Source organism: Eschscholzia californica, unplaced genomic scaffold (genome assembly GCF_041429995.1).
Source record: "Eschscholzia californica isolate CP2 unplaced genomic scaffold, dmEscCali1.0.p SCAF_1, whole genome shotgun sequence".
Classification (NCBI taxonomy): domain Eukaryota; kingdom Viridiplantae; phylum Streptophyta; class Magnoliopsida; order Ranunculales; family Papaveraceae; genus Eschscholzia; species Eschscholzia californica.
Genome location: NW_028238198.1, coordinates 84,941,725 through 84,969,667, shown reverse-complemented (window position 1 = coordinate 84,969,667; position 27,943 = coordinate 84,941,725). Strand labels below are relative to the sequence as shown.

Below are 27,943 nucleotides of genomic sequence, written 5' to 3'. Positions count from 1 at the left end.
GAAGTCTGAACTCTGAACTCTCTCGGCCAAAAGATTGGCTGAACAAAAATTTGAGGGAAGAAAGAGTGAACGAAATTTTGGAGGAAAAAGGAAATCTAGGGTTTTTACAACATTTCATCTCTTCTTGAAGATTCTAATAGTAAGATCTCTTCCTTCCTTTTATCTTACTTCTACTAGTTTTATTCCTTTTAAACATTCAAACCCAATAAACTATGATCCGTTTAGTTTAGGTTATTTGAATCCAAGAACTGAACTGGTTATCAAGAACTTTTCTTGCTGTTTTTCTTTTCTGGGTTCCTTTACTGACTCTTTGAATTTGATCTGATGATGGGTGTTTAATATTTGGGCAGTAAGGAATTTTCAAGATAAAAGTACAATTTTCTCAATCTCTGAAGAAGAAGAAGAAGATGTCCAAGTCCTGCAAAGGTCTGGCTATGGAACTGGTTAATTGCCTCAGTGAAACTGATTGTGTTAAGGTTCTCTCTCTCTCTCTGTCTATTGATTTATTGTTTGATTCCTTGATTGTCTTCAATCTAATTTGTTTTACTATATGGGTTTTTAGAGTAAGTAGTCTGGTTGCTTTTTTCTCAAGTAACAATCATTTTTGCTTAATTTCACTATATAGGGTTATATATATGATTCATTCTCTATTAACATGGATAATTTAAAGAATTCAATCTTTAATATTCTAACTGAGAGTAATTAGTGAAGAACATATTGTATTCGATCCAGATATGATGGAGAAACTCTAGTTAAATTTGTGAAATGTCACCATTTTGATTGTTCCTTTCATTCGATTCAGTCTCGTTTGATACAATTTGCTTTGTGTTTATAATTAGGTACAGAAGAGGTCATATAGAGAATGTGCTGGCGAGAAGAGCCCTTGCATATCAACAGAGTGTATTGGACTAAGAGAAACTTATTTCAATTGCAAGAGAGGGCAGGTTTGTTTCTTTTTGTTGTTCTAGTCACAAACCTTTTGCATTCATTTAATTCCCATACATGGTTATATCTTCAGTTTATATTTTCCATCTTTACGCTTGTCCACTATGGTGTGTCGGCCGTGTGGCAAAACTCGTGTGATTAATCTCTGAGATCCATGTACTAATACGGCATAAGGTTTTCTCTGCTCTAATCATTTAGAAAGTGGGATTGGAGTTCGATTGTTTAGTATTAGAAGGTCATGCTTTGTATTATTTCAGTATTTACTTGGGCCCTTTTATGACCTGTAATGAAGTGTTAATACTAATTAAAAATCAGTTTTTGTTAATTTGATGATAATGAGGTTTTTTGCTTTCGAATAATATGTTGTTTAATAGTTTTATGAGCTCTTTTAGTCTTCATTTCCATCAAGTTAATTATCTAGTTACCTCCTTGATTAATTCTCACGAAGTTCATTATCAATCTCGCACTTAATAGAAAGGTACTGTTTTAGTAGTGATGATGATATTTTTTAAAATGTCGTATCATTTTTATATGTTGAATCCATTCACAATGGTAATAGAGATTCAATATAATTGTGGTTCCATCTCGAGGAAATGTATATTTCCGTCACATGGTTCTTAATGGAGGGCCAAGAACCCACAACCGCGCCCAACATTGTGGATAACAACACTTGTTACAACCCAACTTGCGTAGCATAGAGGACTTGACCCTAACTTTCATTCCGTCATCTTCTATTTAGAATCTTAATTTGTTCTATTTTTTATGTATCAGGTTGACATGAGAGCTCGGATTCGTGGTAACAAAGGGTATTAGGTGGGATTGCCATGAGAACTCGGATTCGGCGCTTTTGTATTGATAATAAAGTCAAGTATACGAGGGTTCTGGTCGTTGACTAGTCTGGTTTGTGTTACTAAATGGATGATACACATGGAGTTATAAATTGCTTGTTTACAAAGTGCTTATTCCTGCACTAACTGAAGGCTGACAGTCCAAAACTGTCTTAGTTTAATACATTTCCGTGCTGGTTGGATTCTGAAGTATTCAAGATTGGGAATAACTATCATGGCTTGTATTTGTTTAGTTTTATATTTTTTTTTTCCTTCAATTTTAATGTTTATTTTAGTGAGATTTTTTCTTCACATTGAGTTTTGGAAGAAGATAGTGATGGAGCTTTTTAGCAGGATAATAATTCAAGTATTTTTCAGATAAATCTGTATGAACTACTCTTTTTTTTTGTTGAAAGATATGAACTACTCTCATACATATGTACTTTTTTGTGTGCAAGGGAATGATATCTATAGCTACCTTAAATAAAAAAGAGAAAATTTTACGTATGTTAAAATTCATATATTCATCGCGGACGCGGGTTGAGTTGGATCGATGGAGACAACTGCCCTCAAAAGGGAAGTCCGGTTTGGTGTATTATGTTCTTCTCCCTAAAGAGAGCAATGTGGCAGAATAATTGAGAATTTAAGATCTGTATGCAAATTTTATGTAATATCTCGTAGTTTTTATATTGTAGAAGATGCTTACCAATTAAGATACATCTCGTTCCCTCTAATAATTAGGGTAATTTTTTTTTATAGGGCAGGTGTTTGAGGAGGGCCTGAATATCTGAGGAAGTTTTGTTATTTGAGGGGGCTGACGTGCACCTCATCGGTCGTACCCTTCAAACACACCTAGTGGTTGAGGGTGTTGATTAGCGAAGTCCATTCTATATCTTTTATATCCTCCCTTCAAATTCATGAACATTCCTAGATGGAATTTTGAAAAACGAGGACCAAACAGCCTCTATTGTATAAACTTGGGGGTCCAAATGGCTAATGGTTCATAAATTAGGGGGCATTTAGGAATTTTTCCACCCAAATCCAAAGAGTATAAAAGTTGATAGCCAGAAGAAGAAGGAAGAAGGCTGAGAAACGAAAACGATGGAAGATGATCGACCAAGAAGAAGACTACCCCTCAAAACCAATCACCATAAATGGAACGAAAAGGTTTATATTCTCTTCCCCTAATTAGGGTTTCCATTCTATTACTGTATCCAATTCTTAATCTTCAGTGCTTTTGATTTGAATTGGCAGCTGAGAGAGAAGTGTTTGAAAAGGATTCGAGAAGATCGAAGCCAGTTGTTGTGGAAAATGAGATTATCTTCTCCACCAGACCCATCTCTTATTCCTTCTCCTACTAATACCAATCATCACAATCAAAAGGTGTTATATTTACAAGTTACTAGTGAGTTTGTTCTTATCTAATTTCTGTTTACCTATATGTCATATTTAGAAATTTGGGTGAGTATTATTGTTCTCCAATAATGGTGTTTTCGAATTAGGTCTTGACTGAAATAACCCCAGACCCCAATAAAATATCAAATTCCCAAACCAGTAATATAAATTGATTGAGGTAAGATTTTCGGGTTTTGTAAATGAAATGAATCCCACCATTCATTAAGTAAGTTTAAGTACAAATGAAACTGGAAATAAGGGTTATTTTCATAGGTGGGAGGAAGTTATCGAAAACTATACCTTGTATTTACGACGAAAATAACTAGGACTCACATGAATACGGTTGCATTGTATGTGAACTAGCCTGGGCTCTTGTCAAGATTAGTGGATAAAGAAATCTAGAGTAAATTACATCTTTCCTCGATCATTTTACTAGCTGCATTTATCACCACTCTTAGATCTTGAGTGATAGTTCTGCAAGACATGGTTGTTAACTTGTTATCGTGTTGAATACATTTTTCTTCTTTTGAGATTTCGTTGTTTAATTGAATTTGCCTTGTGGGTTTTTCTTTTTTCTCCTAGTAAGTTGTAGGGCTTCTGTGAATTGTTTGCAAGTCTTTCCCGCACATCACTTTATTGGCATTATTCCACATTACCCAAGCAATGCTTGTGGGACAGTGGGGAAACCCGTGGGCAACGCTTTTGCAACGCTTTTACTAACAAGCCTGTTTCCGGGTAGAGTTAGGTCCACCGGCTTCATCATTATCTATGAGCCAGTGTTTCGGGAATAGAACCTTTCCCTGAGGGAAGCACCAATTGACTCTGTTGCTGCCTTTTGGTGTATGATGTATTAGTATTATCCTTCATTACCCCGACACATATATTTTGTTTTAGTTTCCCCTGATGAAAGAGTTCATTCTGATCGGTTTATGTTGATTTATCCTGTTTTGGTTGGTGACAGAAGATTATGGATTCCACTTTTCGAGATATTGTTTCTGATGAGCTAAGAAAAATGAAGGAGTCTTCTCCAAATGACCACCTGAAAACCTCAAAATCTTCTACGGAAGTAGATGATGACGCTATATGGGAATATGATGACCTTCACATGGATTTTCATTCAACTGAAAGCGAATACGAAGAGATAATGATAGAAATGCAGAGGATTTTCTATGAGGATCTTAGAGAAGAACAAAACAGAATAGGTAAAAAAGAAACTTCTCTACTACCACAATTTCTATACTAATAGACTACTGTTCAGAATAGAAGTCATAATTTATGAATTCTACCTAATGCGTGGAAGGAAAAAGAATTGATTCTGTATTCTGAGTTATACAATTTTAGTAAGTCTTTGTGAGGTTCAAATAATTGTACTAGCATTTACAGAAGAAGAAGTTTGTGAATCAATAACAGAAGAGGAAGAAATTGCTTGCTTAGTTGAAGCAGCTTTTGAGCATATGCGACTAAATGATGAGGAGGTATGACTACCGCTCATTAAAAGAATCATTTGCTTGTGTATAGTTGCTCACCCATTAGATACAACTCTTTTGACCTCATTTGTGACTATGTAACTTTGATAGAATAAGTAAAGTTTTTTTTTTTGTAGAAATAGAATAAATAAAGTTGCAAATGAATTTAAAGAATAAGTACGACAGGTCATTATGTGCATGTCTAAGAGTGTTTTTCCTGTTTTGGGCTTCCCTACGTGCTTGTGTTCCACCACCTCGTACTGGTTTTTGATACCGATAAAACTTTATGTTTTTCCAATTACATAGCTAATATTAAGTGATTGAGTTGTTATCCGGATGAAAGCACAAACTTCATAGTATATTAAGATGTACATGAGCAGTACAAATTAGTCAAGCTAGCTTGAACATACACCTCGACAGTTAGGCAGCCACTCACAGTCCAGCACACAACTTTTTTGTTTTTCGATCTTACCTGCTCTAAGATTTTGATCAAGTAGGTGTTATAATTTCTCTTAAATTGGTTATACTTTGTATCTAATTAGAGCAATGTGGATGGTAGGTATACAAGAAAGCTTTCTGGTGCCCCGTCTGCAAGCAAGGAGAACTAAAAGAAGGCCCTACTCTTATACATTGCACTAGGTGCAGGTTGCGACTTGATAGAGGCGATGAGGTACTCTTTTGCTCATATTCGATACTGAACTCTAAAATCATGTGAAACTTTTTGGGTAAAAACTCTACATGACATGGCATTTGGGATGTTTGGTTCTTGAAGTAACTTCATTGCAGTGGAGCTATATGAATGTAGACACAAATACCTGCCACATACACTTTTGTATATCCTAATGCCACCAATAATCGGCAGTTCGCATATTTACTTCCGCTCACTTTTGGAGAAGTTGTTTTCATACCCGTCCCACCACTCTGCTGGCCCAATTCGACCCCTCAGCGTGGCCCATTTTATGGGAACAATTTGGCCATTCTCCAGAGGAAAAAAAACGCAAACCTCAACTTAAATTAGTGATGCGGGATTGTGATCGTGGAGAGATGCAGAGTATCAATAGCATAGCTTTCTTTTTTCTCCTGTTTATCAGGAGTGGATAGTAACACCATTGTTGGATGCCAGGTTAATTTAGAATATCTCCGGGCGCGTCTAGCAGAAGCTCACACAGAACATCTTGACAGAGGATGTAGAATGACGCCAAATTTCTCCATGGAAACTAAATTCGATCTAACTGCGCTTTATATACAGTGTCAGGCATGCAATACATTTGAGATTTTGATTTGAACACATCTCAGTTGTACCTTAGGGGAGGTCTGTGTCAAATATTGCTCGTTCGGCACCCTGTTCATAAGGCTTTAATGTATTCGGCCAACCTCTCCGTTGTTATTGTCATTGTTTTTCTTTAAGTTACTCATTTTTGTTATCTTATTACTTGTATATTCTGTCAGAATAGTTTTTTGGTTTGTTTTTGTCTTATAATCTTTTCCTAGTTAAAGATCTTTTTAACACTTCTCCAGTGGCATAAAATTCCAAATATTGCCGCAAAACTCAAATGCAGTGGAAAATCACATATTTACAGCATCGTGGCGTAAGGATAAGGTGGCGTCTCCATCTGAATTATCTGAAGGATAAGGTGGTGTCTCCATCTGAATTATCCGACCTCGCTTCACGCTCCAAAGCAGGCGTCTAGCTAGAAAACCTTTTTTGCCTCCTACCACCACCACCACTTTTGCTGTCTTCCCGTCACCATCATTTCTCTCCCATCACCACCACCTCGGTTGTCTTCCACCATCATTTGTCTCTCCTGACTCTGTCCTCCTTCCCCTCGATCAGAGAAGAGATGAATGGAAATGGCGGTCGGGGTAGTGGGAGAGAAATAGTGGTGACCAAATGGAAATGGTAGTCGTAGAAATAGCGGTGACCAAATGGAAATGGTAGTCATTGTAGGAGAGAAATGGTAGTGACCGGAGATGAGAGAAAATGAGGAAGTTCTGTTGTCCAACGATTTTGTCAACATCCACACTTCTCTATAAACTTTTGTTTCATAAAATTATTTTCTTAATTTTCCATAGTCTTCAATTAAAATGTTCAGAAAGACAACTGCTCCACTGATCAAAACGAATCAAACTTATACAAGTGCGAACTTTTATGATTTCATTTTTATCGGAGTGCAAGGAGTCTGACTCAGAAAAAAGAAAACGTCATAAGATCCAAAATTCCTCGTTTCAGTTTGAAGATTATCTGATACATCCACATTGACAAGCTCTATTGATAGGATAACAATGCTAATGGAAAGAAAATCTTATATAAATAGTCGGCGACAAAGAACTAAGTCCAAAAAACAGAAGGATGTTTTCACTTCTAAGTAATAATTCTCTTTGATTTTCCTAATCCTATCAGTCCTGATCCTCGTCATAACATTCAAAAAGCACTGGGGTGACGACCAAACATTTCGCCCATGCTCAATGCGTGACTTCTACACCTACTTGTTGTATAGGTAGACAATGGTGAAAATAAAGAAACCAGCCATCTGCAAAATTATGTTTTTGTCAAATTTTCAAGCTTGAGAATGAGATGATTTCAGAATAGGGCTCATTTAACATAAAGCAATCTTTTTGAGAAACAAGGGGGAGAGTAAGATCATACTGTTGAAAATGAGGCTCCATAATATGGAAAAGCTGTAGTTATGAATCTCTCGTATTCATTGTGTCGGTAGGGTCGGACTGGAATCTGTCATTCACAGTGAGTAGTTAAGTAAAATAATACTTTCTGAGGAAAGGTTAAATAGCAACCTAAAGTAACACACACACTTCCATCTTCTGGAACACCAAAAGAACTTGTTTAGTATTTCAAGTGATGTCAATTTGTAGGATATTCAACCTAAAGTAGCTAATCTTAACAAAATAAGTAAAACCCAGTAATAGTACTTTCTGTATAGGTGGCCAATAATCTAGACGGCCATCAGATTTCTTTTTCCGCGTTTTTCCTCATTATACTAAAGCTGCATCTGGGTAAGCTGAGATGTTATCTACTCGAGCAATATTGCTTCTTTCACGACTCAGAAATTAAGATCTTGCTCTATAAAGCTAAATCTAGGGTACAAGAAGATCCTAACACATGCTTGAGTAGTTTGGATGTGATACAAGATGTAGACATCTATATGTGCAGATTAAATCTTGATAACAAGTAATTGGATAGTGAATAGGTCGGGCTCTGAGCCATCCAGGTCCTTTAGTAACTACATGAAGTTTAGTTTCTCACTATAAGGATTTTGGGGTATCAACGGGATCTGTATGAAGTAGTTAAATATAACCAAATAAAGCGTTCAAAAAAAAAAATGAACAAATACTACTTCAGACTCCCTACCGGGAAATCCAGACCATAGTCCACATGAGAATGAGTTAATAAACCACTGTCTAAAGTGGTTTTAGATTGCTCAGCTTAGCACCAATAATAGTTGTTTTGTCACAAGTGAAGATAAGACATAAGAACCAAATAAAATTACCTGCTTTGAGAGAGATAATCCTGTGTAACCTAGCCTCTGGTACTCAACCTTGAACTGGAAAACTCCGTAAACATCAGGTACCTTGAAAGACGTAGAATATAAACCCTGCAAGAAATATGACACATGAAGAATCATTTTTAATTCTACAAAATAATGTGGAAAATTTAAGTTTTGGAATGAAATTACCTTCTTATCATTTGATAAGTTCTTCAATACATAGGGACTCATCATATAGAACTGAACTTGAACATCATTGGCTGTATATGGTTCCCAGCTTTTCCCAGACCACTCGTAAATCTCGACAGAGTATTCCTGTAAACCATATATGTGGTAAGAAAGAAGACCCCACCAGTTTTTTGTGTTCATTTTTCTTCTTCAGTTTCTTCTTATAAATGGTGTTTCAAAGAGCAAACAGGTTAAAGCATTTACCAAGTCATCATTGATCCTATAAATTGCAGGTTCAGCTGTCTCCCCGACTTTGTGGTGCCTTACGTTCACAGCCTAGGAACATGAAACTGTCTGGTCAGTATGGTGCACTACTTGCCCAATTCAAACATGAAAATTGAAAGGAACTGATTTCAGTTAGACAAGATTCAAATCATGGTAGACAATCAGAACCATCTACATATAGTATGTTCCAGAAACCATGATCTTCCTTCCTTATTATTGAAGATCACTGACATTAGATTGTTATAATAGGAGAAATAGTATGAAATTTGATTGAAAGATCTCTCATGTTATATTATATATGTGCATATATATATATATATACACACATATATACTCGTAGAACAATTAGAAACCCTCACCTTGAGATGACCCCTTTCATGGAAAACCCATTTGCTGACTTCTGTAGCGAACTGCTCATTGCCAGATTTCTCATGTCTGACAACAAAATGTAAATATTTGGTGACTTCGTTGCCTTGACAAAATGATGTCTTATGGTTACTTACTAGAACGTGGATAGAGAAAATAACATACATCAGTCGGATTTAAAAACTTAATATGACCTAGTAGAATTTTACAAATTAGGGGTGCCGAATACATCTACAGTAGAAGCCATTTAGCCCTCGACAAATTTTACAATCAAAACCAAAGCATGTCTCGGGCAGTTGGAGTTTTGCCCAAAATAAGTGGAAACCTAATATATTTTATGAGTAGAAGCAAATCTCGATACTTTGTCATCCTAGACTTGAATAACTTGATAATATGTATTAGGTGATTCAATCCTTCAGTTTTTATTGATAGTCATCTTATATTATTTTAGTTCTACAAATTTTAATATCATGTCATGCTCAATGAATTTAAGAAACAATATGATTATAATACAGGCCATATATTAAAATTACTATAACATGAGAACTCATATGAACATTGCAATTCATTGCAGTTAAAGTAGTTATGATGGTATGATGCCCTGACTTGATCACATTTACGTTAAATAACAGAACATCTTATACATCACAATTACATATAACAACAATATGATATTATCATGTGAATCACTCAAAATAGATGGACCATGCTCGTATTACTGTCTACATCCAATTTAGAGGTTTCAACACTACCAAATTTTAATTTCTGAAAAGTGAAAAAAATGAACGAGCTATTCATATTTTCACAAACTAATTCACTGGAATATCTTAACTAAGAAAATAAGTATTATTTAAACCATCTTAATAAAGAGAACCAAAAAGTTTCACTTACTTAGTGGAGCCACCTGATTTTTGCACACCGGATCTGAACAATCTGAATTATAGAGAAACATTCAATCAGTGGAAAGGAGTATATGTTGGAGAAAAACAAGGAACAACTCAGAACTGTAATATACCGGTTGCTGAACAGATCTAAGGATCCAGATATCAATATACGAGCATTATTTCTTGCCTGCAGCATAGATGACAATTAAAACAAAATGGATTCAGCAAGAATGAATTGATGAATGGGCGTACTTGGAGCATCTATGATGGCAAGAACATGTATAAACTATGAATACACAAGCTACATCTGAAGCAATACAAGGAAAACACTACATAAGGTATCTGCACATTCATCACATACGAGGAAATAAGGAATTACCTGCACAACTGAAACTAGAGAGATTGCAGCTCCTGTGAGTGATGGAGGACTTGACAACTTTGAATTAGGATTAGCAGAGTATGCAGAAGAAGAGGCTGACAGAACTTTCAAACCCTACATCACATAATAGGTAAATTGCGGAAAGGCAGTATAGACGAGCACTATTTAAGAAACCAGAAGATATATATATATATATATATATATATATATATATATATATTCAGATACAAGCTTACCAGGCTATTGGCAGAGCTTAGTGTATGACCAATCCCTCGAAAAAGTACAGGAGCCTGTTCCATTTAATGTAACAAAATTCTCAGGAAGTCAAGCTTGTAGGTTATATAAACAAACTTGTAGGTTTCATGTAAATTATGTCAACTTGCAAATGAAAACAACATCCCACGACTGGTATTACAGAATTGCCCAAATTTTGTTTGGCCGAAGGGTGACAGGTAGGGGAATACTCTCTATCACATTTTCTAATCTTTATTAATAAGATGCTTGGCAAATAGAGAAATAATATCATGACGACTAATAGACGAGTAGCATTTTATGATAGTTAGAGGGTCTGTTATCGTAACACCTAGTTAGAAGAAAACTTACCTCGATCTTTTTGCTACCCAAAATTACATCCGCTTCGATGAAATTGTCGCTAGCAATTAAAGTATGATCTACGTTTGATTCCTCCACAGCATAGCTGGTGTGATCAATAACCAGTGCTTCCGAATCCTAACTCAACAACAATGACAACCCAAAAAAATTAGCTATTTTTATAACAAGTAGTTTGAATTGCATAAGTAACAAATTCTTGCCCTAACCTCGTCAAAATCAACTCCACATTCAATAGCAATATCTCTAATCAAATCAGAAGCAGATGAATCAGCTCCAAGGATCAGATCGTGACCGGAATCAACAAATTCCAGTACAGCAGCTGAATCCAAGGATCCTCCAAACTCTACACAAGACATTATCCAGGAAAAAAAACCTAAATCTCAAGCAACATACTAATAAAACTCAATTGAAATGCGGAAACATTAAAGAGAAGTAAGAACTTACGCTTGACCGATGGAGAAAAAATGATTAATCCATTATACAAGTACTGTCCGTATCTCTTTAAAGAGATCTTTGGATCATCAGCGAGCTTAAAATCGAGATCAAAACCTCGTGATTGAAGAGATTTGAAGAAGATCGAATGTGAAGATTTGATTGCTAGATCTTCTAATAGAACTAGAATTTTTCGATCAGTAGGGTTTTCAGTAGAAAACGAGATGCATAGAAGAGGTAAGAATGAAATTAAGGTGAAGAATATCGCTAGCTTCGCCATTGTTTCTAGGGTTTCGAAGTCAAGTTATGGATCCAGCGGTCTTCTTCTAGTTTCATCCGCGAGAAAACACACAAAAATGAAGATTAAATACGAACTCGGTACTTCACTCGCTTAAATCGAACGATTTGATTTACAGGATTATTTACGATAGTAACCTTTGACGTGTTAACTACGGGCAGCACGTGTGTTACGCACGAGCGCATTAGCCCATTTACTTGGTGTTTTTTTTGTATGATTGTCTGAATCTGATTAGTCTAAAATTTGCCCATCTGTATCTGACTAGTCTAAAATCAAGTCACTCCGTCACTAAGGTCTAAGGTGGAGAAGAGTCAGGAGGTCCAGATGAGATGATAAACCAGATGAAAAGGACTCCTTAGAACCAACATCCAGTGCTACAAGATAAGCTTCCTTACTTGGTAGAACGAGTACCACATAAGGTGTAACCGGATGGCATTACAACGTCCCGCCCGAACCAAAAGGGAAGAACCGATGGAGACAGACAGTAGATTATAGCCAAGAGGTTTTCTTGTCCGTAGATGACCTAACAAAAGACCACATGGTACACGGCTGAACACAATACGACCTATTAGGCAACACTATCATGTGCAAGTAGGGGTGAGAATCGGTCCGAGCCGGTCGATACCGGTCTCTAACTTCATCGCTCGGTTACTTTCAAGAATTGGTTGTCCATTGAGCGTCCAAGACCGTTTATTTTATTGGGCTAGTCGGACACCGTTTTTTTTATCACCACAACCAAAATTACAATTTACAAATGAAAATGTTTAACCAAGAAAACACAAATAATTATTAAAAAAAAAATTAATTACCATTTGGCAAGATATAATTAAGACATGCGTTAATCATTGAATTTACCCCTCATATTTTGGATAACATACATTATTTAACACTACAAGGGCCAAGAGAAAGTACATCCATGCCGAGGACTTATTCGGTCACTCGTACCAGTTGGTTAGCGGTCGGTCCTTCGACACAAATTTTGATCTGACCGTCTGTCCATTATTTCGGACCGGTCGGACACTGACCATTATGACCATCGAGTGTCCATGAACACTTTTTGTCTCGGTCGAATGGATCGGGTAGAGGTCTTTCAGATTTTTTTCCCACCACTATGTGCAAGCCCCGACACGTGATGTTTTATCAGTATCCCTCAGTCAGAATAGGAGTCAGAAAAAAATAAACAATCCAAAATCTGATTCGACTTAATTTAAATGTAGAGTCAGATTTTAGATCTGACTTATCTGGAATTCCACTTTGCTAGTATGTCTTCCTTCTTCTTTCACGAGGGAGCTGACGGCGACCTCCACTCTCTTGCTCCTCTTTCTCTCTCTCTCTAAACGGTTGAACGTTAAGAAAGAGAGAAGAAAACCCAAAGAAGATCTACATCAGAACCTCTCTCTCTCTCTCTAATTTTCTTTTCTTGTACCCAGACTTTGTTTCTTTAACTTTTTTTCAAATTTTGGGTATCTTTTCATTTTTTTTCTGCCAATGAATTCTATTAACTTGAAGAAATCTGGGGAAGAATCAGGAGATTCAGCTGCACCCAGGAAGAACACCAAGAGACCTAAATGTAAAGTTATTAACTTTTACTTCCTTTTCTGATTGGGTCTTGAGATTTTATTTGTTGTCTAATTCATACAATACAATGTTTCTTTGTTAAAATCATACCTGAATTTATCTCTAGTTAAACCCATTTCTCTAATTGGTATAAAAATTAACTAGAGAACCATAAATTATTATGGTAATTTTATCCAATTAGTGAACATAATCTTCAACTTGTTCTTGAATTAAAGAGTTGCATCATTTCTAGTAACCCATTGTAGAGACTACGATATATATATAGACTCGGTTGCTTTCGTTTTCGATGACTACTCGTATATCCAGCAGTCTATTTGTATCTCAATCTTCTAATCTCTTAGGAGTTTGCCTTAGCTAGTGATGATCCCCTATTAAACTGTTCATCTGCTTCATCTACTATTCTAGATTCAAGGTTTACTCAGCAGGAGCTTCCAGCTTGCAAGCCAATTCTCACACCACTATGGGTAAGTACTCTTGAAGATATCTACAAACTTAACATACTTTTTCCGTTCTTCGATTGATTATCATTTAGCGTCAATTGGAAACGATCAGTTCTATATAACCCATATCTCTGGTTTAGGTTATCTCAGCATTCATGCTAATCAGTGGAGTCTTCATTCCCATTGGTGTTACTTCTTTGCTTGCTTCACAAAATGTAAGTTTTAAAATAAGCCCAAATTATGATACCTAAATATTTCTTTTGATACTTATTATCGATTATTTCCCTCTTTGCTAGGTAGTAGAAATTATCGATCGGTATGAGACTGAGTGCATACCAGAGGCTCAAAGAACGGATAAGGTCGAATTCATACAAAGCGCCGAAAACAAAACCTGCAGCAGAACAATGACAGTAAGCTTCACATCTGCAACAACACCATTTACTCTATAGATGAAGGATTGATTAGTGTTATCCAAAAAAAAGTTGTACCTATAAAACCCCTCGAGAGGACCATAAGTGATGTGAATGGGGATCTCATAAGTGCCCTTCACTTAAGGGTTTAAAAAACTTAAGAGATGCTCTGTTACTGAGACTCAACTCAAATAAATAGGAAAGTGCTATAGGCTAACCTTTGCTATAGTCGTGGATAGTCCTACTAGTTGTTTCCCTCCTATATTTCTTAAGTATGGCCGACTTTCTAGAGAAACCGTAGTTGACATGGTGACTGCCAATTTTATTATAGGTACCGAAGCATATGAAGGCCCCTATATACATATATTATCAACTTGATAACTTCTACCAGAACCATCGGAGGTATCGTTTAATCTTTTGATTTTCATACGGACCCCTTATGGCCCATGTTAAGTTCAAGTACTTAGATCATGTATACATATTGCATGTATTCGAATATTTTGTCATGGACTGAAGGCAAAGTTCATGAAATATTTAAAAACCGTTTCGCAATTCCAACTTCATGATGAATTTCTAATTTAGGTATGTGAAGAGTCGAAGTGATACACAGTTAAGAAGTACAAGTAATGAAAATGATACAAAAGATTGTGATCCCGAAGGTAGTGTCAATGGTACAAAAATTGTACCTTGTGGTCTCATTGCTTGGAGTTTGTTCAATGATACATACAGCTTCTCTCGAAAAAATGAGCAATTGACAGTGAACAAGAAGGGTATTGCTTGGAAGAGTGACAGGGACAAAAAGTTCGGAGACAATGTCTTCCCTAAAAACTTTCAGAAAGGAACTCTTATAGGTGGTGGACAATTGGACTCAACTGTACCAGTAAGTAACTCAGCCGTCCTCCCAATGCATTAAAATACAATCAGATCTGGAGGGTTTAGTTTGTTTTTTTCAATCTCAGAAATGAAATCTGAATAGACTTCAGTCAGATTTTTGAAATATTTGTTTTGCCCCGGACCCGTGCTGCCATTTGATTATCTTAAATCAAGTCTTTTGAATCTAAGAGTCCATCGTGTGGTATGCCTATTGTACTCCTCACCGAAACAAATCAGACTTAGATGAGTAAGACTTCTAAAACACTCAAACACCTAATCAATGTCTTAAAAAATTCAAGGCGCAGGCCACGAGGTGAGGCGGTCACCTCATGTCTCGAGGTGTACGTATATGAACTCGAGAATAAAACGTGAACATCTAAACTCACCTGTTATTTTTGAGTGGTTGGGCAACACAAAAATATTAAGATTGTTGTTTATTAAACACTTGGGACTTTATATTTTGGTAGTAAAGTAGAAAAACTATGTTATATGTTTACATGTATACTATCATTTTCCTCAGGAAAGTATGGTTTACGCCTTTTACGAATTGAGGTGCCGTCTCGCCTTGCGAGACCAAACCGCCGTGAGGCGTAAAAACTTATTTTAAAATATTGCACGTGATTGCATTAAGATTTATCTTTTGTAACAGTTGAGTGAGCAGGAGAACCTTATCGTTTGGATGAGAACATCAGCATTACCAACTTTTAGAAAATTGTATGGAAAGATAGAAGTAGATCTCTACGAAAATGAAGTCATACATGTAACATTAGAGAACAACTACAACACTTATAGTTTCAATGGGAAGAAGAAGCTTGTTCTTTCGACAACAAGCTTGCTTGGCGGGAAGAACCACTTTCTTGGAATCGCATATCTCACAGTTGGTGGTTTGTGTTTCCTTCTAGCCATGGTTTTCACTATTATATACCTGGTTAAGCCAAGGTTAGAACTCTACGAAACCATGTAATATATCAAGTATCAACAATCTAATATGCTATCTGTAATTAAATCGATGTTGCTCTATTTATTGCAGGCAACTTGGAGATCCTTCATATTTGTCATGGAACAAAACTCCCGCAGGGCACTAATAGGGTTTCGAGCAATTTCTTCGTATTACCAACAACGTGGTTTCATTCAGAATGACAAAACTTCTTCACACGCTATGTTTTTGTTCATGAAATTTCAGTAGTTGAAAGTTTAAATTATAGTGACAGCAAAATGAACGTATCATTTCAGAGAGATGATACAATAAACAAAGAGAGAAATTATAGTCATTTTCATTTGTTAAGGTAAGAAGTTTACAGGATTTATAGAATACTGTATTTCTGTTTCCTACCTTTGGCACTATTAGAACAAAGAAGTTCCCATTTTCTTTCTCTTTATCTTGATTACAAAGCCAAAATGTAAGTGTTCAATTGGAACAGAAAACCTGTTTGAATTGGTTCTAGTTACTCTTTCAAGACTAAGTGGAAGAGGGGAGGAGATTCTCGAACGAGGAAAGGGATCCAATGACTTCGAAAGAGTTGAACAAGAGACCGTATGAGGTGAAAATCTCATGTACTGTTATGTAAAGTGACAGTAAGGGTGACTTTTGTCAACTTTTCCATAATTACCTCCAAAAAACCAAATTGTGCATTAGGCAAAGTTATGAGTGGAACCTTTAATGGGAGTTATAGATAGATCCCAACCTTTTCTATCTTAAAACACAAATTCCAATATCATAGTTCGAAGCAATTATAGACACAAGTAATAAGATTCCACACTTGACACCTTTTTTTTTGTCATAACTATTCAATTTACAAAAAGTATACTCAACCCATCTCTAGGGACTCGCACTTGAACCGCATATGAGAGAAACAAGAATTTCTCTCTCCTCTCACATGTTCAGTCACGTGGAGAGAGAAACCCTTGTTTCTCTTACATGTAATTCAAGTGGGAGTCTAAAGAGGCGGGTTGTGTAGCCTTGGTGTTTAATTTACTACGCTACAAACCTCAGCAGTTATCAATCTTGTTCGTTATCAATCTTGTCCGTGTTTTTGGCTCTCGCTCTTTCTGTCCCCCTCTTCTTTCCATTTCTTGCTTCTTAAACGATGGTAGTATGTTTTTGCTGCCTTAGAAGCGGATCTACCTGAGCGGAGAGTCCAAATTTCGATCTACCCAAGTCGATGCATAAGAGGTTTAGTTCCAAACAAATGTTTCCCAAGTCTACCGGAAAAATACAATCGCTTATTAAGTTTAAGCGTACACCAAAAGCCTAACTCCAAACGTTTTACGTGCAAAACTAAAAATTAAATTTTGACAGTTTTAGGAATTTCGTGATGGTGGGTATCCATCAATAAAGAATTTTAATCGGACCTAAGTCATAATTTTTCAATCAACAGACCTTTTTCTTTTACCTATTTCAATTTTTCTTCCAAAAAGAAATTAAAAAAATATCTGAATTTTGCAACGGTAACATTTCTAAATATTTTGTTTCTTTCTCTTTCTTCTCTATCTAAATTGCTTTCTTCTTCTCTTTCTTACTCACAACCATTTTTTTCCACATTCACAAAAAAAGATTGAAGATGATAATCGAACGAGTTATAACAGTGGAGTATCTTCACCCATCAATGTCTAAAGAATTACTCTGCAAATTTCCAGATTTCTCTGCTTTCGATTTCGATTACTCACAGAGTGGAATTTGGTCTCCTTTACTCTCTCGAGGAAGATTTAGTACTCTAATTTCTGATTCTTCAATGGAGATTCGAAAGAAACTATTAGATGGATTTGAGAAAACCACCTCTTCTGATGAAGAAGAAGATGAGGAAAAATTCAAGAACAACAATTTAACCAGAAAAATCAAGAACAAGATGGGGATAAAGATGATGATGAAGAAAAAACAAAATAATAAGAATAATGATTTGGATCTATCTATAACTCCCATTAAAGGTTCCACTCCTCACAAGGTAATTTCCTTTCTAGACAATAAAATCTAGGGTTTTTGTTCAACAAACCGATGGGGACCTGTTTTGAAAGATAATGAAAAACTGGGAGATACCCATGGAAGAAAACTAGATTTAAAACAATGGGGTTTCTTCTTTTTTTCAGATAAGATCCATGATTGTTGTTTGATTGATTACCCATTTCTTGTTTGAGTTTCTTACTTCTTTTTTCTTGTGTTTTGGTTTTGTATCAGGGATGGACTAAGATCTTGAGAGCAGCTTCAAAACAATTCAAGAAGCAGAAGTCATCTTCATTACAGATGAAGCTGCCAAATTTCCTCAGAAATGTATAAAAGTTGAAATCTTCAGCAATTTTATATTCAATTTACTTCAAGCCCTAATTTAGATTTGTTGTTTTTGACTACCAAACTGCCAAGTTTCTGATTTCTTCATGATTCAATGTTGTATTTAGATTTGTTGTTTTTGACTACCAAACTGGAGTAGTTATGAAATAGTATTTCATTTGATTCAATTTACTTGAAGCCCTAATTTTCTGTTCATTATCAAATCTGCATATTCTTTATCCGTTTGGGAAAAGCAAATCAGTGTTCCTTCCTTCCTGACATCATTAAGTAATACTATCTGTTTTTTCATCAGTTAGAATTGGTAACTGACTCGAGATCTGGATCGTACGATTTCAAAATGTTTGTTTTCCTCAAACTCGCTTGGATGGCTGATTGAAATTGGGTTTTGATCCATTTGAATCAGACAATTCATATTCAAACAATTGGTGAGTGGGAAAAGAAAAAAAGATTAGATGAAATGCTCGGAGAACATTCATGTGTTTAATCATAGAAGTCCGAAGATGGCAAGACCCCTCAATAATCAAAGAATTCGAGATTCCACAAAGTTAAAAGAAAGATCACATTTTTATGAAGAAAACAAATCTAATCTCCCTCCACTGTTTGAAATATAATTAACAATCTCCGGAAAAAAAAATAGACAAGAATCCATCCACAATTTCGAAAATAGCGGACACGAAAGAACAAAATTTTGAGTTATCTTTCACAGAGAAAGGTCTTAACTAGATTTCATCATCGATAAGTTAAATAGATACATGTATATAAGATAAGTGCGACAACTCCAAGTAGTAACTTAACAAACTAAACACTTCTTCGCCCAGTGACTACCATCCATCGAAATAACATCCATTTCTAACAACTATTAAAACCGAAGTAGAGCTTGTATATTTTCATTTACCTTTTATGTCATCGACTTCTTCTTCGTCTTCATAGTAATATTCTTCATCTTCATCGTAGTATTCTTCATCATCAGAGTCTCCATTACCATTGCTTATTCTTCCCATCTGTTGTCCTTTCAGTCTTTCTTGAATTCTGTCCCTAATGGCAGTTCCCTGATAATATAAATGAAATGTGGGTCAGATCATGAAGGAATTATTGAGTTTGAACTACAACTTTTTTTCCTTTTCAAAGAAAAATATTACCATTTTATGGCAACCTTCTTCGAACATCCCAAGGAAACCAGCAACCCAACGATCTGCATTCTCCACCCACTCGTTTCGATGCAATTCAGCAGTTTTTGCAACTGTTTGTATCTGCAATATTGCAACAAATAAACGTAAAAAGAATTTTCCTAGTGGGTTCCTTGAGAAGGGAAAAATATGGAATATGAAAGTTGAGACTCAATAATCTTGACTCATGCGGTATGATCCAATCCCTAAGCAACTACAAACAACATAACTCATAAACTCAGATTTAAATTGCACGGGAGTTAACTTGAGAAGAAGAAACTTCGTAAATGTTTGCTAGGGTAAAGATCCAGACAACCTCAAATATATATAACCACAATTCTACAGCATCAAAAGACTATAAAAAATAAAGATGCAATTATACCTTCTCTCCAACTTTTTCTTGCTGTTCTTTCGCTTTATCACGTAACTTCTTCAACCCCATGTTGACTCTAAGTCGCTTTTCCTGATACATAAAAATCAATATGATAAACTTTAGTTCCACATGTTAAAACTAATAATTGAGAGGCCGGAGGCCTTCTACCTCAAAGAACTATGAAGACGAACAAGTTTCATCTAATTTAGAAGGACTAAACAGTGAGATTTGTGTATAGTACATACCTTCACGTAGCTAACATTGAGATCCTTTCTTGAATATCCACGGTCAAGGTTACGCATAACATACTGGTTGTAGTCTTTAAGAATCCTCATTATAATATCTGATGTAGAAATCCCATCGGTTCGTTGTGTTTCCTTAAACTTCCCAACCGCTTTAACCTGCATTTATCGACTCAAATGGAGCACGATTAAACCAAAACTACAGAAAGAAGGAAAAAAAAAGAAAATCAAGAAAGTAAACACAAACGGCAGAAAGAAAACGAAGAGGCACCCCAAAGGCATGTTTAGTTCACCATCGTGATAACCGAACTTACAAATTCATATACATCTTTTCCAGCTCCACTTGCATCAGCATAACTGAACAAATTTCATACGAGGAATACATTACCATCTGAATAAAAACAAAATGTGATTCCTATACATTAAAGACGGTAAACATTGATAAAGATGTTCAACGTAACTAAAGCTTGAAACATTCAAATAAACCGGCGACTTTCAAATATGATGTACATATTGGGCAGAATAACCTTACGGGAGAGAGTCGTGAGCAACATAATCAATCTTATGCTTGTCAAGAAACTCCTGATTGATCACCCAAGGCGCATCTGGAATAACTTCATCGACCCACCTGCAGCAAATAAAACATCAGAACACACTAAACATAAAATCTATGATGTTATTCAAGAGGCTTTTTAAGAAGCAATTTTTCCGACGGTTCTAGTGCTCTCTAGACGAATATGGGCCCAAGAAAAAGTTTCGAGCAAATTTGGGTGACAAGGTCAAGCATTATCTATCTATCAAATTAGCTTTAAAACAAGAGCGTGTGAGTCAAGTTGATATCCAACTCAAAAGGTCAAAACCCAAGCCAAGACAAATCTTTTGTCAAACTAATAAGCAAACTTCATATAGAGTTGTCCACCATACTCGAGTTAAAACGTTAAATCACTACTCAAAAAGGAAAAGAGTTGCATTTGAATTAAATCGCATCTAGCATTTTAATATAGAAATTGTGTGGGGCTCATGATACTAAACTTGAAATTAAATTACCTACCAAAAGCGGAAACTACACATTTCACTTGAATCATCATATCCATTACCTAATATAAACTTAATGAGCTTTTACCATTATAGTGTTATATTCTATTCATATATCACAACCAACTAAACAAAAGAAAAAAAACACTAACTTGCAATGACGAAGGGATTCGTATCTTTCGTCTTCAGTCATAACAGTTTTCCCTTTGAATTTGTGTGTAACTTCATCACTACAGCATCCCACAAGCAAATATGAATTTGGGAACCTACAAAATTCAAAGTATTGTGAAATTAGATCATAATTCATCACTAAATTTAACAAATAAGAACCACCCTTTGCAAAAAAAATCGACAACCAAACTCTCCAAAAAGAAGATAAAATCAATCCCACTATCAAAATCTCCAAAACCCAATTTCGGGATCCCAAAAGGGGCACCTTTGATGGATTAAATTAAGAACTTCCCAAAAGGCAGAAAACAAAACTAAGAAATCGAAAAAAGTTTTCAACTTTCTAATCGGATCCGCACTAAGAAAACATAAAATCAAAGTACAGAGAGAGATGAGAATCAATTACAAACTAAATTGAGATCATGCAAGCGATGAAATCAAAAGAGAGTTTTTCAGATTTGAATGATTGAAGAGAGATAAAGAGAGAGAGGTATACGATTTCTTAGCTTGTTCAAGGGATCGAGCATGACCGAAGTGAAAGAGATCGTAGATACCATCGGCATAAACACGAACCGGTCGGTCAGTTGGTGGATCAGCAAAACCACCATTCCTCAATTTCTCCATTTTCTCTCTCTAAAACTTTTCTCTCTTCTTCTTCTTCCCTTTTCGACTCAGGAGGAGGTCAGGTCAGGGTAATTTCTCTCCTCACTTTCTTTCTTTGTTTGTTTTCTCGTGGTTTGCAAATTTCCTGCTGCTATTATTTCGCAAAACCCGAGGCCCAAACCATTGCTTCCTGTTAATATCAACTTTTTTTAATGTATTTCCATGTCGGCATTTTCTACACTAATTTACAGACCGTCAGATTATTTGATGACTTGTAGGATTACACGCTTCTAACGCTTCTTTCCAGTGTAACGGCCTCCCGTATCATTTGGTACCACCTTTACACTAAAAGATAGTAGTAATAGATATGTCAGTTCTTCATCAAAAAAAAAAAAATTAGATATGTCAGTTTGGCCCAAAAACGGGTGGTGACATATCCAACATCATCGCTCAAGAGAGTGTCCGGATTATAAATGTATACTTAACCTTAATAATTGTCGAGTTCCAGTGAAGATGTGGGGTGTCTACGGTGTTGTTGCGTGCCCGATGATCGGGCAAATCGTGTCTCTTGGTACATGCCGAAGGCTCCTGGTGTAGAACAAAACGTTACACCACAATAAGTAGTGGCCAAATGAGGACAAAATCTTGTACGGGGAAGGGGGGGTGCATTCTCTGATGGTAGGGCGAATCGTGTGGTTCGTCAATGCCGAGGGGGGCTCCTAAGGCTTGGGACCTCACACAACCATGAGTCTAAAGTTGGTGTGGGCAACTTTTGGTTCTAGAGTTTTCTCTCCACACGCCAGGACCAGTGAAAGTCGGCTACATCGGCCCCATTTTCGGGCCAAATGGCATTTCTCCTTACAAAATAGGTTGTTCTGTTTTTTCTCTTTAAATATCTTTGAATGATTTAGAAGTAATTTCAGCTTATTAACTCATCTTCCATTATGTTAATGTCATTCTTTATGACTTGAATATCTCTACCCACAATTTCCAACATCAACATGATCTCCTCAGACTGATGATGTGAACTATGATCTACAAAAAAAGTTGAAATGGTTCCATGAATTTCAATAGAACTCCAACCAGGAACTTTCTTCAATCCTAGTGATCTCATTTTCATCCATGCCTCTCCTACACCATCCCACCTTCCCATTGAAGCATAACAATGAGCCAATTGAACATAATTTCCAGCATTTTCGGGTTCTAGCGAGAGAATTTCTCTTGCAACAATGTCACTGAGCTCACCATCACCGAAATTTCGACAAGCATCTAATAGTATACCCCAAACATCGATCGTTGGTTTTGAGATCGTTCCCTTGATAAATTTATATGCTTCTTGTAACTGTCCTGCTCGACTAAGAAGATCGACAATGCAAGAATTATGCTCTAGTTTCGGTTCAATCTTCAAATCTTCTTTCATACTTTTGAAAATCTTTAGACCTTCAGAAACAAGTCCCGTGTGACTACAAGCCGATAAAATGGATAGGAAAGTTACAGGACTTGGTTTGATTCCTGAAAGCAAGAAATCGGAGTACATCTTTAAAGATGTTTCTCCTCTGCCATGACTACCATAAGCTGTGATAATCGTGCTCCATGAGACCATATCATGTTCTTGCATCATATTGAAACACTTCTGAGCAGTTTTTATTACACCACATTTAGAGTACATATCGATTAAAGCTGTGTCTATGGAGATAAACGGGCCAACTCCGTTTCTAATGATAAAATTATGGATCCATTTACCTTGATGTAGAGCTCCAACGGAAGCACAAGCTTGCAGAAGACATATAACTGTAATAGCATCGGGTTTCTCGTGGGCCATTCTCATTTTGTCGAAGAGTACGAAAGCCTTGTGAAGATCGCCGTCCTGGGCATGGCCCGCTACAATTGCGTTCCATGTGACAACATCCTTCTCAGGCATTCTATCAAAAACTGCACAACTTTGCTCTAATCGATCACATTTGGCATACATGTTAATGAGAGAGTTTTGAAGAGCTATATCTACTTGCATCCTCTGCCTTAAGAAGTAGCCATGGATGGAAGTCCCTTGCTTTAAAGAACCCATATGTGCACAAGCTGAAAGAACAGTAGCTATGGTTGTGGAAGAAGGAGATATTCCCGACTTTATCATTCGATAAAAAACAGACAATGCTTCGTCAGCTCTATCGTTTTGAACCAAACCAGAGATCATGGCTGTCCATGAAACTACATCTTTATCTTTGATTCCATTGAAAACTCGAAAAGCATCATACAAATTTCCACATCTCAAATACATGACAATAAGAGTAGTCTCAATCTGAACATCTAATACAAAACCAGAAGTTATAATCTGTCCATGAATCAACTTACCCAATTCGAGTTTATATTCGTTCGCGATTGAAGATACCACCGACCCGAAAGTTTGATGGTCTGGTTCTATCCCTTCAATTCTCATTCTATTCAACAATTCTATTGATTCACTAACATTCCCATTCTGGGTATAACCAGAAAACAAAGAATTCCATGAAACTATATCTTTCTGATTCATCAACTCAAATACTTGTCTAGCAATGTCTACTCTCCCACATTTACCATATAAATTCAAGAAAGAATTCATCAAAAGACGATCGCTTTCGAAACCCAATCGAATCACACAAGCATGAATACAACACAAATGCCTAAGTTCTACAATACCCATGAGCAAACCCAATATGGTAACTGAATTAGGTTGAATCCCTTGTTTTTGCATCTCATTAAACATTGAGAAAGCATTGCTTATCTCTCCTGCACGTGAATAACATCCAATAATGGCAGACCAAGGGACAACATTTCTTTCAGGCATTTCGTCGAATACGAGACGAGCATTTTGGGTATCTCCAAATTTTGAGTAGAAATGAACAAGAGAAGATGAAGTGTAAGTATCTGAAGAGTACCCATTAATGATAATGTGTTGGTGAATTGAAAGGCCATGAGAAAGTAATCTAAGAAAAGTGCAGGCTTTGAGCAAACTAGGGAAAGTATAGGCATCTGGAGGAGTTTGATTTTTGAGCATAGAAGAGTAAGAGAGAAGGACATCTTTGTGAGATCCAACGGCTGAGAGTTGGTTGATGAGTTGATTAGATAATTTAGTATTAGATTTTAGATTGTTCATTTCAAGTCCTAAATTTTCAGGCCATGAGCTTTGGCTACTCTGATTGAGCTAAGAACCATGAACGTTTTGTGGTCTTTGAGGGGTGGTGCTTGTTTTCTATTTGTTGACATCACAAGTACATTTCAAGTAACCCTAAATGGGTCTAAATTAGCCACTCGGACTGAGTCGTAGAAAAAACTATCATTTTGAGATCCATTTCTTTTTTAGTGTTCTTACTCGAATCAACCACGGTAGAACCTAAAAAAGTGCGATCTAACAAGACAAAAAGTAAACTTGAGATTATTTTATATTCACGGAAAACTATTGATATGACAAAATTACAACAGTTGTATAAAAATGGGTATCTGTGACTCGAAAGACTAGGTTTACAGCCTGAAGCTCAATTAATAAAGTATTAGGTATAAAAACTCATCCAATACCTCATCCAATACTTCGTCAGATGAAAATCGCGGCTATATATGACTAAAAACCCACATTTTTCGTACAACAAAATTGATGTGTGATGAAGAAAGAGCAAGAAGAGAAGCTAGATACCAACTTCTGCAATAACTAATGAACTAACAAAATACTGCAACTGATTCTCTACTTCCTTCAAATCTTTCTCAAAACTATCCACTGAAACTGGGTTTTGTATCTGCAACTTCATAGGTTGCTTGGCAACAATTAATTTCTCAATCCCTTTGCTTCATTTGCTTCTATGACTTTCTCTTTTGTAGGGGGTCCTGAAGTTTTTGGGTACGATTGAACTGTATTTCTCATAGGTTTTGCAATTTCGACGTAAACCGTCCTCCCATCAATGATCTGCAACCAAAAGACAAACCGGTTTTAATTGTTTTCTTGTTCAAGAGTAGCAAAATAAGTACGACCAAGAGGTAAGAAAGTTTAATTAACCTTGTGATCCATGTTCTCTAAAGCTAACATGGCATGATCGTGAGAAGTATATTGTATAAAAGCATACCCTTTTGATCTCTTTCCAGATTCATCTTTAACTAGTTTAACTGTCACAACAGTTAACCATTGGGTTAAACTTAGGTTTACACTTCCTCGACACCCCAAAAGAACAAGAAACACAAAAGCACAGCTTGGGCCGTGAATCATTAAAAATGTTCACAACATATTAATGAAAGCACAAGTTTTACAGTAATATAACTACTTGTATAACATAAGACTCTTGATACAGATGAACCGAGAAAGCAAAACACATGAAGAAACAAATGTGTACTAGAAATCATGTTTACCTTCTACTACTTCACCAAAGTGTGAGAATTCCTTCTTTAGGTTGGTGTCATTAGTTGAGTATGATAAATCTGCAATTACACATATGAGATAAGCAACTTATCAAAGGAATATCCAGACGAAGATTTACACAAGTAAAAGATCAAGTTTTTAAGAGATCATGATCAATGATGATGAAAGATGAAAGTAGTTTGAGAGAGATCACGAACTACTCTGATGGTAAGGCGAATCGTGTGTCTTCGCCAATGCCGAGGCCTCTAGGTGTGGAACAAAACCTCACACCATGGTAGGTGGTGGCTAAGTGAAGACAAAATAGTGTATGTGGGGGGTCCACGGTGTCGCTGCGTAATCTAATGGTAGGGAGAATCGTGTATCTTCGTCCATGTCGAGGTCTTTTGGGTAGTCTCGTGGAACCTTCACCAAGAACAAAATCCCATAATTGCGGGATTGAGCCTGAGGTGTCTAAAGTGGGGACAATATTGATAACTGTCAAGACTTGGGGGTGTCACAAGTGGTATTAGAGTCGAGGACGAATCTTCGCCGATGATGGAGGATTGTGATGGTGCCACATCGCTCAGGAGAGCGTCTGGGCTATAGGTGAAAGCTCAAGCTTACTAAGTGTGGAAGCCTTTTGGGTGGGCTCGTGGAGCCTTTCGCCAAAAGAAAGCCCCCTACATGTGGGTTTGAGCCTGAGGTGTCTAAGGCTGGGGGTGTCACATCTAAACCAGCTAATTTATTCATTGTGACCTATTTTTCACCAACTAGGATTTTTAATTGTAAGTTTGTAACGGATGAAACAAAGCAAACCCTAAGATCAGAGCAAAACCCTAAGATCAGAGCAAAACCCTAAGAACAGAGTAAAACCCTAAGAACGAATTCAATGATTTGAAGTGCTATTAAACAAATTAAAACAAAACCCATTTGAGAAAATGATGGAAAGATTGATGATGACAGATGAAAGTAGTTCTAGAGAGAGAAAGAGAGATGAGTACTTACTTTTGATGATAATTCTGCTTGCTAGAGGAAAATCAGAAATGGATGCTCTAATTCTGAATGATTTTGAGTTTATGAGAAGATTTGAAGAAGAAAAACTAACCACCCCAAACACCATTATATTTGCTTCTTCAGCTGTTGAAGGAAAGGAAAACCACCCCTCCCTATGAGAAATCTTCCCATCAAATATCTCAGAATGGATTTCTTTACCTACCCAACTTTCTATGCAGGTGGCGCCTTTATATTTTTGAACTTATTTAACTTTTTCTAGGCCCAATAACCATTGAGTCCACTCTCAATTGTAGGGTGAGAAAATAGTCATTTAATTAACATCATAAACTTATGTCCATTAACATCATAAACTTATGTCCACCTGCATTCTATGTAGTGGTTGGACACCCCTCGTTGAGGTCGTGTGATCGAGTTTCGGTGGAAGCAGTTTGCTATCAAGATTTATCTCATGTAATTCAAGCTGTAAATATAGTAAATAAATGGGTTATTTCCCTAATGGCCCCCTACTTTGTGACCAGCTTCCCGCCTGGCCCCCTACTTTACAAGAAATACCCATATGACCCCCTTCCGTTATAACACCGTCACTCTCTCTCCTCCATCATGTTTTCTCTCTCTGCCAACTCACGCCACATCATCTGTTACGCCACCTCATCACCTTCTCCGGCAGAGGTCGCCGGCCGGCCAAATTTCCGGCCGGCGACCTTCAATTTTTTTCTCTCTCTCTAAAAAAAAAAAAAATTTTTTTTTAAATTTCCTCTCACATCTCTCTCTCTAAACTCCGGCGAAGGGGGTTTCCCTTCGCCGGAGCTGTTCGTGATGAACAGACCTGGTCTGTTCATCA

The 27,943-nt window shown here is 36.5% G+C and overlaps 7 protein-coding genes across 12 annotated transcripts; 3 read left to right on the top strand and 4 right to left on the bottom strand.

Moving 5' to 3' along the window:
• Positions 1-7: 7 nt before the first annotated feature.
• Positions 8-2,155, top strand: LOC147570361 (cytochrome C oxidase assembly factor). The gene is made up of 4 exons (XM_086656936.1): positions 8-139; positions 351-476; positions 840-944; positions 1,717-2,155. The coding sequence occupies exons 2-4, from the start codon at positions 408-410 to the stop codon at positions 1,756-1,758; spliced, it is 216 nt and encodes a 71-aa protein (XP_086513062.1). The 5' UTR covers positions 8-139; positions 351-407; the 3' UTR covers positions 1,759-2,155.
• A 659-nt stretch (positions 2,156-2,814) lies between these two features.
• Positions 2,815-6,081, top strand: LOC147570360 (RPA-interacting protein A). 6 transcript variants are annotated; one of them, XM_086656935.1, is made up of 6 exons: positions 2,815-2,939; positions 3,027-3,155; positions 4,132-4,369; positions 4,578-4,642; positions 5,193-5,303; positions 5,757-6,081. In XM_086656935.1, the coding sequence occupies exons 1-6, from the start codon at positions 2,874-2,876 to the stop codon at positions 5,916-5,918; spliced, it is 771 nt and encodes a 256-aa protein (XP_086513061.1). In that variant the 5' UTR covers positions 2,815-2,873; the 3' UTR covers positions 5,919-6,081. The 6 variants fall into 6 exon arrangements, with proteins under 6 accessions (XP_086513061.1, XP_086513059.1, XP_086513057.1 ...); XM_086656933.1 differs by having other exon boundaries at positions 4,551-4,642; XM_086656931.1 differs by having other exon boundaries at positions 4,542-4,642.
• A 759-nt stretch (positions 6,082-6,840) lies between these two features.
• DGL1 (dolichyl-diphosphooligosaccharide-protein glycosyltransferase 48kDa subunit family protein) lies at positions 6,841-12,211 on the bottom strand. The gene is made up of 13 exons (XM_086656929.1): positions 11,275-12,211; positions 11,037-11,173; positions 10,822-10,947; positions 10,455-10,508; positions 10,219-10,332; positions 9,971-10,026; positions 9,847-9,888; positions 8,949-9,024; positions 8,569-8,640; positions 8,326-8,451; positions 8,140-8,244; positions 7,281-7,364; positions 6,841-7,164 (listed from the first exon to the last, which is right to left on the bottom strand). The coding sequence occupies exons 1-13, from the start codon at positions 11,540-11,542 to the stop codon at positions 7,117-7,119; spliced, it is 1,308 nt and encodes a 435-aa protein (XP_086513055.1). The 5' UTR covers positions 11,543-12,211; the 3' UTR covers positions 6,841-7,116.
• A 490-nt stretch (positions 12,212-12,701) lies between these two features.
• LOC147570358 (ALA-interacting subunit 3-like) lies at positions 12,702-16,234 on the top strand. Its single transcript, XM_086656928.1, has 8 exons — positions 12,702-13,130; positions 13,544-13,602; positions 13,719-13,793; positions 13,875-13,988; positions 14,320-14,390; positions 14,571-14,868; positions 15,511-15,800; positions 15,892-16,234. Exons 1-8 carry the CDS (start codon positions 13,049-13,051, stop codon positions 15,944-15,946), a joined length of 1,044 nt encoding a protein of 347 aa, XP_086513054.1. The 5' UTR covers positions 12,702-13,048; the 3' UTR covers positions 15,947-16,234.
• Positions 16,235-18,822: 2,588 nt separating this feature from the next.
• Positions 18,823-24,798, bottom strand: LOC147570357 (choline-phosphate cytidylyltransferase 1-like). The gene is made up of 9 exons (XM_086656947.1): positions 22,360-24,798; positions 21,625-22,255; positions 21,113-21,226; positions 20,458-20,553; positions 20,240-20,282; positions 19,929-20,084; positions 19,693-19,773; positions 19,284-19,394; positions 18,823-19,193 (listed from the first exon to the last, which is right to left on the bottom strand). Exons 2-9 carry the CDS (start codon positions 21,750-21,752, stop codon positions 19,032-19,034), a joined length of 891 nt encoding a protein of 296 aa, XP_086513073.1. The 5' UTR covers positions 21,753-22,255; positions 22,360-24,798; the 3' UTR covers positions 18,823-19,031.
• Positions 22,649-25,121, bottom strand: LOC147570356 (Tetratricopeptide repeat (TPR)-like superfamily protein). Its single transcript, XM_086656946.1, has one exon. The coding sequence runs from the start codon at positions 24,859-24,861 to the stop codon at positions 22,651-22,653; it is 2,211 nt and encodes a 736-aa protein (XP_086513072.1). The 5' UTR covers positions 24,862-25,121; the 3' UTR covers positions 22,649-22,650.
• Positions 25,122-25,129: 8 nt separating this feature from the next.
• Positions 25,130-27,562, bottom strand: LOC147570355 (organelle RRM domain-containing protein 1, chloroplastic-like). Its single transcript, XM_086656948.1, has 4 exons — positions 27,094-27,562; positions 26,100-26,168; positions 25,753-25,859; positions 25,130-25,662 (listed from the first exon to the last, which is right to left on the bottom strand). The coding sequence occupies exons 1-4, from the start codon at positions 27,206-27,208 to the stop codon at positions 25,525-25,527; spliced, it is 429 nt and encodes a 142-aa protein (XP_086513074.1). The 5' UTR covers positions 27,209-27,562; the 3' UTR covers positions 25,130-25,524.
• Between the last annotated feature and the right edge of the window lie 381 nt (positions 27,563-27,943).

Excerpts from the sequence above, each read along its gene's own strand:
- LOC147570355 (XM_086656948.1), bottom strand. The coding sequence starts at position 27,208 with ATGGTGTTTGGGGTGGTTAGTTTTTCTTCTTCAAATCTTCTCATAAAC. Across the intron at positions 25,860-26,099 it reads CTTTGGTGAAGTAGTAGAAG|TTAAACTAGTTAAAGATGAA; the intron begins GTAAACATGATT and ends CTGTTGTGACAG. Across the intron at positions 25,663-25,752 it reads TAGAGAACATGGATCACAAG|ATCATTGATGGGAGGACGGT; the intron begins GTTAATTAAACT and ends TTTTGGTTGCAG.
- DGL1 (XM_086656929.1), bottom strand. The coding sequence starts at position 11,542 with ATGGCGAAGCTAGCGATATTCTTCACCTTAATTTCATTCTTACCTCTT. Across the intron at positions 9,025-9,846 it reads AAATCAGGTGGCTCCACTAA|ACATGAGAAATCTGGCAATG; the intron begins GTAAGTGAAACT and ends TTTTGTTGTCAG. Across the intron at positions 8,641-8,948 it reads ATGAAAGGGGTCATCTCAAG|GCTGTGAACGTAAGGCACCA; the intron begins GTGAGGGTTTCT and ends TCATGTTCCTAG.
- LOC147570361 (XM_086656936.1), top strand. The coding sequence starts at position 408 with ATGTCCAAGTCCTGCAAAGGTCTGGCTATGGAACTGGTTAATTGCCTC. Across the intron at positions 477-839 it reads GTGAAACTGATTGTGTTAAG|GTACAGAAGAGGTCATATAG; the intron begins GTTCTCTCTCTC and ends GTTTATAATTAG. Across the intron at positions 945-1,716 it reads TCAATTGCAAGAGAGGGCAG|GTTGACATGAGAGCTCGGAT; the intron begins GTTTGTTTCTTT and ends TTTATGTATCAG.
- LOC147570357 (XM_086656947.1), bottom strand. The coding sequence starts at position 21,752 with ATGGAGAAATTGAGGAATGGTGGTTTTGCTGATCCACCAACTGACCGA. Across the intron at positions 20,085-20,239 it reads GAAAAGATGTATATGAATTT|GTTAAAGCGGTTGGGAAGTT; the intron begins GTAAGTTCGGTT and ends CGATAAATGCAG. Across the intron at positions 19,395-19,692 it reads AAGAAAAAGTTGGAGAGAAG|ATACAAACAGTTGCAAAAAC; the intron begins GTATAATTGCAT and ends GCAATATTGCAG.
- LOC147570356 (XM_086656946.1), bottom strand. The coding sequence starts at position 24,861 with ATGAACAATCTAAAATCTAATACTAAATTATCTAATCAACTCATCAAC.
- LOC147570358 (XM_086656928.1), top strand. The coding sequence starts at position 13,049 with ATGAATTCTATTAACTTGAAGAAATCTGGGGAAGAATCAGGAGATTCA. Across the intron at positions 13,989-14,319 it reads CCTGCAGCAGAACAATGACA|GTACCGAAGCATATGAAGGC; the intron begins GTAAGCTTCACA and ends ATTTTATTATAG. Across the intron at positions 14,869-15,510 it reads AATTGGACTCAACTGTACCA|TTGAGTGAGCAGGAGAACCT; the intron begins GTAAGTAACTCA and ends CTTTTGTAACAG.
- LOC147570360 (XM_086656930.1), top strand. The coding sequence starts at position 2,874 with ATGGAAGATGATCGACCAAGAAGAAGACTACCCCTCAAAACCAATCAC. Across the intron at positions 3,156-4,128 it reads CCAATCATCACAATCAAAAG|AAGATTATGGATTCCACTTT; the intron begins GTGTTATATTTA and ends GGTTGGTGACAG. Across the intron at positions 4,370-4,541 it reads AGAAGAACAAAACAGAATAG|CATTTACAGAAGAAGAAGTT; the intron begins GTAAAAAAGAAA and ends TAATTGTACTAG.